General features: G+C 43.2%; 1 protein-coding gene across 1 annotated transcript in view; it reads right to left on the minus strand.

The window, feature by feature from the left end:
• Window positions 1-978, minus strand: part of gsx1 (GS homeobox 1) — a 1,744-nt gene extending 766 nt beyond the window's left edge. Inside the window, exon 1 of the mRNA XM_048597649.1 lies at window positions 510-978. Within this exon, the coding sequence (XP_048453606.1) occupies window positions 510-897 (388 nt within the window). The 5' untranslated portion in view covers window positions 898-978. The remainder of the gene's footprint in view (window positions 1-509) is intronic.
• Between the last annotated feature and the right edge of the window lie 9,609 nt (window positions 979-10,587).

The following is a 10,587-nucleotide window of genomic DNA, read 5'->3' on the forward strand; positions in this document are numbered from 1 at the left end:
TTTTTAATATCAAGGATTGGCGGAACACCATCTATACAAGTACAACCTTCAGAATACTTGAACTGGTGTTGAAATGTTGTTATTTTCATCATTAATCTTTTCAAATAAAAAAAACAATGTTGCACCCTTCATTCCATAGCTATCAGAACGCTTGGACTTCGGAATTTTATTGCAGGTTATATGTATGTCGATTAATGATTACAAACCTCTCAATTTCGCTTGGAAAGCATTTATAATTTGGAGAAGTATGTACTAATTCAATAATGACTGAAATGCAACAGGACATTATTTTGTCAGCAAATGCGCACGTTGGAGTGACATTGAAACCGTCAGCTCCTTCTCTGCTTTGAAAAGGCAGGGCTGCTCTTTTCCTTTCAGATTGGCAGGATTGCACTAGACTGTACACCATCAAAACATGTCCAAACTGAAACCAGTCGAATTTTGAATCGCAATAAAGCAACGGTTAGCTCTACAATTGATTTCGGAAGTGGAGATCATTGTGCACTTACCAAGGGAAAGACAGTGAAATTGTCTTGGATCTGTCATGGGGTAAGATGCTGAGTAGATGTTGGGTCCATGGTCCACAGTGACTCCGCTGGCTCTGTGATGCCTGCTCAGTGCTGAGTGACAATACTGTGGGCTGAAGTTGGGGAACTGCGCCTTCAGGAAAGGGATGCCAGGTGGGCCGGGGTGGAGCTGAGAGGCTGTAACACACAGGGGACACACACACAGTAGCCCTGATTTCCGAGAATGACACGACCCCGCAGAAAGAGCCAGAGAATGAGGTGGGTGCACAGCGTAAGGCAGTAAAGGTGTGTTACTCTCAAACACTCCAGGGGATGTTTTCTCATTCGAGTCCCGCACAATGAGCGAATCCACGAGGAACGACCTGGGCATTTTCGGCAAAGTTGTTTTTTCCTCCCCTGTCGGACGTCGCTGTTATGTGACTGAAAGCAGACGATAACCAAGTTGTTCGGAGTTATCTGTGGTGCTGAAAGTGCGGAGCTAGCTCCTTAAATAGTTTGGGATTGAGGCTGCCATGTGACGATTACGCCACTAGCGGCAGAATGGATCTCAATAGGCTTTTTGTGGCTTCTCGGTTTGGATTCACTTTGCACGCTTCGCTTTTATTTCACTTGTTAACTAAATGAACTGCATAATGTAGTCTCATTCTTCTCAACCCCACCCACACGCTCCCTGCCTTCCTTCGGCCCCTGGCTCCTGCTCCCGCTTTCTCTTTCTGCCTTTTACTATCTTATTATCCACTCCGTTTCATCCTGTCTCTGAATTTTTCTTTATTTATTGTCTATCACATTCTATGCTTTTATCTTTCTTTTCTCTTTATTGCTTATACAGTCTCTGTTTTTCCTGCATTACATTTTGTTTTGCATCGTTTTCCAACGTTTGTTTCCTCCCTTTAGCTTTGTACCTATATTCTCTGGGGTTACAATCCGTCCACTGTTCTCTTGCCCGTATCCTGTACCAAAATATTCCACTGTCCCTGCTCTGTTCAGAGTCCAACATCTGTCTGAAACGTTGACATTTTGGCCCATGTATTAATGATCAGTTCATACTTACCCTGCGTTTTATCAGTGTACCCCGAAATGTATTGACCCCCTTAGACTGCATTATTATTCCAAGAGCAACAGTGCACATATGCAATAAAAAAGGCAACTACTTTCACTGAGATAACACGGTGTAGCTCTACACCGTGTTATCTCAGATTCTCCAGCATGGGCAGTTCCTACTATCTCTGTAACTACTTTCACTGATCGTTCAACAAGTCAAATAAAATGGTATTTACTGAATTCTTGCAGATCCTTCACAACCTCGGGAGGTAAACAAACCCCACTTGCAGAGCAAAGTGCGTTTGAAGGGAAATAATCCAATTCTGCAATTTATAAAAACTCTCACTGGGGCTTTTCTTTGGTCAACCGCAAAGTCACATACACGCAAATACACACCGGGGAAACAACTGGAATATTCACTGAACTTTGGAGCCATGCTTGAACTGCTACTGGAATTCGAAAGCGTCAGGGGAGGAACACTGCAATTTCAACACGTTTCAGATGCGATTTGTTCTCTGCTTAACAATAAATCCTTCTCCTGAAAAGAATGACGCCAAAGTATCTCGACGGGTATGTAGATCTGTTTAATCTGACTGCGATTTAACAGGCATTGAAGCAGACGATTCTCAGAAAACGCAGGTGCTCTTATTAAACGGCAATATGTTTATATATTTCTTATCTTGGAAATGCAACTAAGTCTATATGCCAATATCCGCGTTTAATGTCAATTATTTTATTTCAGGAAATTGTGGAAAATGTACAGGCTGTGATGATGGTAAAGATCCTGTAGCTGAATTGAAAGAGCAGATCGGAGGCGAAGCAGGTCTGGGTTACCGCCTGCTGCCAAATTGTCAAATGTCCCGTTTCTTCTGGGCGATGCACATTTTCATTTCGAAATCTTGACTTCGGTAGCACCAGCTTCGTTATTTATGATCGTTCTTCATCATCTGGAGAATTGGAGATCTTTTCTCGCGGACCCAAGCTATAATTATTAATACTCCAGCGTGCTTACTGTACACAATGTTTGTAAAGATACAAAGTTCGCTTAAACTTTGCAACCATTTAAAGTATAAAGTTGTCCTCTTCGTCTTGTCGTACTATTCATAAATGGCCCTTTTTCAATAACAGAAGGTTTAAGCACATTTTAATGTTTAAATGCTCGTTGTTTTGTTCAGTACGTGGCTGGATGTCACGTTTAAATTCGGTGGGGTATTTTGGAATAGTATTTAAAATAAACAGGTTTTCAGATGCTGAACCTTCTTGAAGCTCTTTGTAGAAAGTAGTGAATGACAAAGAGAAGCAAATTAAAGTGTGTGACAGGAGAGAATAAGCAAACACAAAGAGAACTCTGTCACACATTGGCAGTAAATACTGGTGCTTTTGGAAAAAGCGTCCTCCGCATGATTTGATTAAGAAATAATAAAACATTTTTTCTATTTTAGAACCATTAGACAGAAAAGTGGCAAGAATAACACATTCTAATGTGCATCCAAACAATTGAATCTGTTGGGTGCTGGGTATTTGAGCCCGCGAAACATAAAGATACACCAATGTTTATCGTTTAATTTCTCTGGTACAAGGATCAGGCAAAGTTTGAAACCGTTGAGTAGATATTTCCGCAAATTATGATTACACAACTTCTAATTAATAAGAAAATGTCACTTAAGTTACAAAATAAAACCCAATCTAATAGTGCTCCCATTAGGTGTTTCCATTTACAGCTCACCGGTAAAATTCGATGATATATCTAAAATTGTCAAGATATGAAAGCTGCCAAAATCATTTCTAATACCAATTGGACCACTGTTAATGACAACATTCACAACGCTGCTCCCCCTACTTTGCACTGCCGTGCATTCACTGCCCCGCAACGCAGTTCAGCATCCTTCCCTTTATGCTCAGGGACTCACTACCCTCATATAAGCAACTTCGTCTTCCGCACACATATACATAAACACACCATTAGCTGTTCTTCCATGACAGCCACATCCTCCAAACACCTCACAAGACTCACTTTTTCCTCTTTTAAGCAAAATGTGGCACAGAATAGCAGGCAGCAGACCAAAGGTGGAAAAACCTGCCTGCAAATTTTCCGCCCCATTCAAGAGAATGTCCTGACTGTAATGGGAAACGGCCAGACTGTGGCCTCAGGCAATGCTGGAAGGTATGGCTGGGCCAGCACATATTGCACATCCCGAGGAGATAGTAAGAATTGCCGATGCTGGAGTCACAGATAACAGTGTGTAACTGGAGGAACACAGCAGGCCAGGCAGCATCAGAGGAGCAGGAAAGCTGACGTTTTGGGTCGGGACTCTTAAGGGTTAAGAGTTGTCCTTGAGAAGGTGAAGGTAAACTTCCTTCTGGAAGCGCCACAGTTAATTTGGTAGATCGACCCACAATACTGTTAGTCAGGGAGTTCCTGGATTTAGGACGGTGAATGGTTTAAATTACAACTTGTAGGCAGTGCTGCTCACATGCATCTGCTGCCCTTGTCCTTCAACATGGCAGTGGTGTGAGTTTGGAAGGTATTGTTGAAGAAGCCTTGGTGAATTTTTGCAATGCATCTTGTGGATGGTACACACCGCTGTTACTTTGCAACTACAGTGATGGGAATGGATGTTAGTTGTTGTGGTGCAAGTTACGTCGACTGCTTTGTCCTGGATGGTGTCAAGCTTTTTGAATGTTGTTGCAGCTGCACTCATCCAGGCAAGTGAGGAGTATTTCATCACACTCTTGACTTGTACCTTGTAGATGTGGGTAGGCTTTAGGGAGTGAGGAGATGAGTTACTCTTTGCCTCCCATTTGATCTATTGGCCACTGTATTTCTATAGTTACCCCGGTTCAATTTCTGGTCAATGATAACCCCCAGGTTGTTGATAATGGGGGAGTCAGGGAAGGTAATGCCTTTGAATGTCAAAGGATGATGATTGGATTTTCCCTCATTGAAGATGGTCATTGCCTGGAAGTTGTGTACTGCAAATGTTACTTGCCACTTGTCAGCCCAAACCCAGATATTGCCCAAGATATGCTGCATTTGGACATAGACTACATCAGTATCTGAGAAGTTGTGAATAATTGCTGAACTTTCTGCAATTATCAGAAAGCATCCTCATTTTTAACCTGGTGATGCAATGGAACAGCCAAAGATGGTTGGTCCTAGGATACAACCCTGAGCCACTGTTGCAGAGATGTCCTGAAGCTGAGATGACTGACCTCCAAAAACCACAAAATCTTTCCTTGTGTCAGGTATGATTCCAATCAATTGAGATTTCCCCCCCTGATTCCTATTAATTGTAGTTTTGCTATGGCTCCTTGATGTCACACTCAGTTACTTGTGGACTTGATGTCAAGTCACTCTGAACTCATTTTTGGAATTCAGCTCCTTTCTTCTTGTTTGTACCAAGATTGTAATGAGGCTGAGTGGCCCTGGTGGACTCCAAACTGAACATCAATGAGCAGGTTATCGCTAAACAAGTGCTGCTTGATAACACTGTTGATGTTCCCTTCCATCACTCCATTGAAGATCAAGAGTCGACTGATGGGGCCCGATTGATTTTGTGCTACTCTGTGTGTACAGGACATACCTGGGTCAATTATTCATGTGGTTGGGTAGATGTCAGTGTTGCAGCTGTACTGGAACAGCCTGGCTAGGAGGACAGCATATTTTGCAGCATAAGTCTTTAGTGCTATTGCAGGAATGTTGTCAGGGCCCACAATCTTTGCAGTATCCAGTGCCTTCAGCTATTTCTTGGTATATAATGTTGAGTGAATCAAATTGGCTGAATATCATCTGTATTGTTGGTGGCCTCCAGAGGAGGCTGAGATGCTTATCCATTCAACAGTTGGGGCTGATGATTGTTGCAACAGCTTTAACCTTACCTTTTACATTGATGCACTAAGCTCCCCTATTATTGAGAATGGGAATGTTAGTGCATCCTCCTCCTCCACTGAGTTCTTTTTTTGATTATTCACCACCATTCACATCTGGATGTAGCAAGACTACAAAGCTCAGATCTGATCCTTTGGTTGTGGAATCACTTTGCTGTCTATCACTTGCTGCTTATGCTATTTAGAATCAATTATCCCTCCTTCATTGCTTCACCAGGTTGACCATTCATTTTTAGGGATAAAGGCACCATTTTGTGATGCAGGAAATCTGAAATAAAAAGAGAAAATGCTGGGCAGTAGCAGTTCTGTGAAGAGAGAAACAGAGTTAATGTTTCAAATCTGATATAAGTGCTATATTGGACTCAAAATGTTAATTGTTTCTGTCTCTATGGATTCTGCCAGATCCGCTGAGTTTTTCCAGCATTTTCTCTTTTTATTTCAGTTTTAGATATGTCAGGTGCTGCTCCCGGCATGCTCCCTGTCTTCATCATTGCAGCAGTATTGATATCCTGGCTTGATGGTAATGTTAGAACAGGGGATATGCCAGGCCACGAGGTGACAGATTTTATTTGTGTCTAATTCTGCTGCTATTGATGTTCCATTGTGCCTCATGGATACCAGAATTGAGTTACAAAATCTGTTTGAAACCCATCCCATTTAGCACAATGTAAGTGACACACACCACTGGGATAGTGATGGTATTGTCTGGGATATTATGGGATAAGTATGATTCAGTGAGTATCACAATGTAGGCTGTTACTTGATCTTTCTGTGGGTTACCTCTCACAAATTTGACACTAGCCGTCAGATTTTGGTAAAGAGGACTTTGCAGGGTTTCTCAGGCTGAGTTTGCCATTGTCGTTTCTTGTGTCTGTGTCCATGCCATATGTTTTGTTTGGTTTCATTCCTTTTCTGGAGCCTTTTAGCAGTTAGATATAACTGAATGGCACAACTAAATGGCTAGTCCATTTCAAAAGGCAGTTATGAATCAACCACTCTGCTGTGGGTTTGAATTCTCATGTAGACCAGACCAAGTAAGGAGAGCAGATTTATTTCCCTGAAGGGCATTAGTGAACCAGAAAGGTTTTTACAGCAATTGACATTGATTTTGTGCTCATCATTAGAGTTATTTTAATTCCAGATTTATTGAGTTCAAATTTTAAGAGGATTTGAACCCAGGTTCCTAGAACATTACTTGGGTATCTGGATTACTAATCTACTGCTGATACTATCACGCCATCACTTCCCTGCTTCAGTGATTTTGCCTGCTTCTATTGCTACCTACTTGACTCCAATTCGTAGACCTGCCGGTCAAATCCAGATTGGATTACTTTAATAATTGATTAGCTGGATTCCATTCCTCCACTTCTCATAAACTCAATTTGTCTATGATTCTACTGCATAAATCCTTTCCTTGCTGTATGCCTACTCAGTCTTCAATTATCACTTTGGAAATCTACACTGGTTCCCATTTCTCAGCATATTAAATTCAAAACCTGTTAATCACACTGTTTCTTTTCCTCATTTAGTCTGGGTAATCTTCACAAGTCCCATACCAGCTCTGAAGAACAGTCATATTGGACTCAAAATGTCAATTTTTTTTTGTCTTCATAGATGCTGTTAGACCTGTTGAGCTTTTCCAGAGATAGTAGGAACTGCAGATGCTGGAGAATCCGAGACAACAAGGTGCAGGGCTGGATGAACACAGCAGGCCAAGCAGCATCATAGGAGCAGAGAGGCTGACGTTTCGGGCCTAGACCCTTCATCAGAAAAGGGGGAGGGGAAGGGGGTTCTGAAATAAATAGGGAGAGAGTGGGAGGCGGATAGAAGAGGGATAGAGGAGAGGATAGGTGGAGAGGAAACAAACAGGTCGAAGAGGCGGGGATGGAGCCAGTAAAGGTGAGTGTAGGTAGGGAGTTAGGAAGGGGATGGGTCAGTCCAGGGAGGACGGACAGGTCAAGGGGGCGGGATGAGGTTGGTCGGTAGGAGATGGAGGTGCAGCTTGAGGTGGGAGGAGGGGATAGGTGGGAGGAAGAACAGGTTAGGGAGGCAGGGACGAGCTGGACTGGTTTTGGGATGCAGTAGGGGGAGGGGAGATTTTGAAACTTGTGAAATCCACATTGATACCATTGGGCTGCAGGGTTCCCAAGCGGAATATGAGTTGCTGTTCCTGCAACCTTTGGGTGGCATCGTTGTGGCACTGCAGGAGGCCCAGGATGGACATGTCGTCTGAGGAATGGGAGGGGGAGTTGAAATGGTTCGCGACTGGGAGGTGCAGTTGTTTGTTGCGAACCGAGCGTAGGTGTTCTGCAAAGCGGTCCCCGAGTCTCCGCTTGGTTTCCCCGATGTAGAGGAAGCCACACCGGGTACAGCGGATGCAGTATACCACATTTGCAGATGTGCAGGTGAACATCTGCTTGATGTGGAAAGTCTTCTTGGGACCTGGGATGGCGGTGAGGGAGGAGGTATGGGGGCAGGTGTAGCACTTCCTGCGGTTGCAGGGAAAAGTGCCGGGTGTGGTGGAGCTGGAGGGGAGTGTGGAGCGGACAAGGGAGTCATGGAGAGAGTTGTCCCTCCGGAAAGCAGATAAGGATGGGGAGGGAAAGATGTCTTTGGTGGTGGGGTCGGATTGCAGATTGCGGAAGTGTCGGAGGATGATGCGTTGGATCCGGAGGTTGGTGGGGTGGTACGTGAGGACGAGGGGGATTCTTTTTTGGTTCTTATTGCGTGAACGGGGTGTGAGGGATGAGGTGCGGGAGATGTGGGAGACACGGTTGAGGGCGTTCTCAACCACCAAGGGGGGGAAGTTACGGTCCTTGAAAAACGAGGACAACTGAGATGTACGGGAGTGGAATGCCTCATCCTGGGAGCAGATCCGGCGGAGGCGAAGGAATTGGGAATAGGGGATAGCATTTTTGCAGGAAGGTGGGTGGGAGGAGGAGTATTCTAGGTAGCTGTGGGAGTCGGTGGGCTTGAAATGAATATCGGTTTCTAGGTGGTTGCCCGATATGGAGACTTTTCCAGAGCTTTTCCAGAACTCTGTTTTTATTTCACTTCCTGGATGTTCTGCTTCTCTGACTAAAGCCTCCTGTACATTCTTCCTCATCCCTACTATTGGTGGTAAAGTATTAATTCATCCTGATTATTTTGAGTGAAAATTCCTCCTTAAATCCCTATTCCTCTATTTATCTCTCTTCGTCCATCTTCAAATAACCTCTGTAATTTTCATTTCTCATTGACCAAGTTAAGGGCTATCCACTCCATTTTTTAAAAAAAAATTTGACATGGTTTCCTTATGTTTTCCTTAATGCTAACACCTTGGACTCCTTTCTTAAGTTAAAGATATTGTGTAAATGGAAATTCCCAGGTGACAGCAGGAATTGCAGGTAAACTTATGGAATCCCTACATTATGAAAGCAGGCCATTCAGCCCATTAAATCCACACTGACCCTCAGAAGAGCATCCCACCCATACGCACCCCTCTACTCTATCCCCGTAACCCTGCATTTTCCATGAATAATTCACATAAGCCTGTACATCCCTGGACACTATGGGCAATTTAGCATGGCCAATCCACCTAACCTGCACATCTTTGGACTGTGGGAGAAAACTGGAGCACTCGGAGGAAACTCACACAAACACAGGGAGAATGTGCAAACACCATGGAGGCAGTTGCCCAAGGGTGGAATTGAATCTAGGTCCTTGCCGCTTAGAAGCAGCAGTGCTAACCATTAAGTCGCTGTGCCTCCCCTAGTTGGTGTCTTGTTCTTGCAGCTGCCCTAATAATGACTGTTGGACTAATCATAATTCTAAAGTTTTGAGAGAAGAAAGAACAGGTCACTGAGTAGGACAATTAATAAATGTGCTAAAAGACAATGTTGGAGATAGATTCATTAATGGTATTGCAAGGATATGGTGGTCCCATTGAGATTTTTTGAAGAGTATTGTTATTTTGTGATCAGGAATTAAGCCAGTCCTGGGCTTAGCTCAGAACAGAAGCATTTGTGCAGTTGTTGAGTGATATTCAAAATTTCTTGTTTTGCTGCATTTCCACTCTTCATCCTTCATAAGCTCAATTGCCCCTTACTCTACCAGAATGGCAAGAGTGTTTTATACATTTTTAATTTAATTTGTTAGTGAATGTAGGCTTTCAAGGGTAAGTAAACACTGAATAGGACTCTAAGTAGACCCTTTTTGCTGCATGTGAAAGATCACATGAAATGATTTGACGAAGAGCAAGGACTTTGTTCTTGATGTCTAGCCAGCATTGATCCCTCTGCCAACAACACAAAAAGAAATTACATGATCATTATCTTATTGTTGTTTGTGAGATCTTGAGCTCAAATTGGATACTGCAATTCATACAACATTTTTAATGTATAAAGTGTTTTGGGATGCCTTCAGGCCGTAAACAAGTGTTGCTTAAAAGCAAGTCTTTTCTTTTCATCTAAGTACTGGCTCCTTTTACATCCATAAACAGCAATATAGACAGTAAGAACAGGAGGAAGCCATTTGGCTCTTCAACCCTCCACGATGTTGTGCCGAATTTTCACCCTAATCCTAAGGTCTAACTAACCTCCACCCCTACCTTATACTATCATCCATATGCCTATCTAATAGCTGCTTAAATGCCCCTAATGAGGCCGACTCCATTACCCTCTCCGGCAATGCATTCCATGCCCTGACCACTCTCTGAGTAAAGTACCTACCTCTGATGTCTCCCCTATATATACCTCCACTCACTTTAAAACTATGCCCCCTCATAATAGCTACCTCCACCCTAGGAAAAAGTCTCTGGCTGTCTATTCTATCTGTACTTCTGATCATGTTGTACACCTCTATCAAGTCATATCCACGTCATAAGGTGGTAGAAGGGCACCAGGCAAATTGTTCACTCAGAGAGCCGATGCAGACATATTGGGCCAAATGGCCTCCTTCTGCACAGTACCAACTGAGATTATGTGGCTATTTTTAGTTTTGTGGACATCAGATCCCTTCTATATAATGTAGATGATTCTTTTTGCTATGGACAGCTGAACAGACCAGACAGCTGTCATAAGACAATTAGGCACTTGTGCCTTCCTGGAATTTAGGACAGACTAAGCTTAAACCTTTGTGTTGTTTCCTTATA

The sequence above is a fragment of the Rhincodon typus genome, chromosome 6, assembly GCF_021869965.1.
Source record: "Rhincodon typus isolate 14 chromosome 6, sRhiTyp1.1, whole genome shotgun sequence".
Classification (NCBI taxonomy): Eukaryota; Metazoa; Chordata; class Chondrichthyes; order Orectolobiformes; family Rhincodontidae; genus Rhincodon; species Rhincodon typus.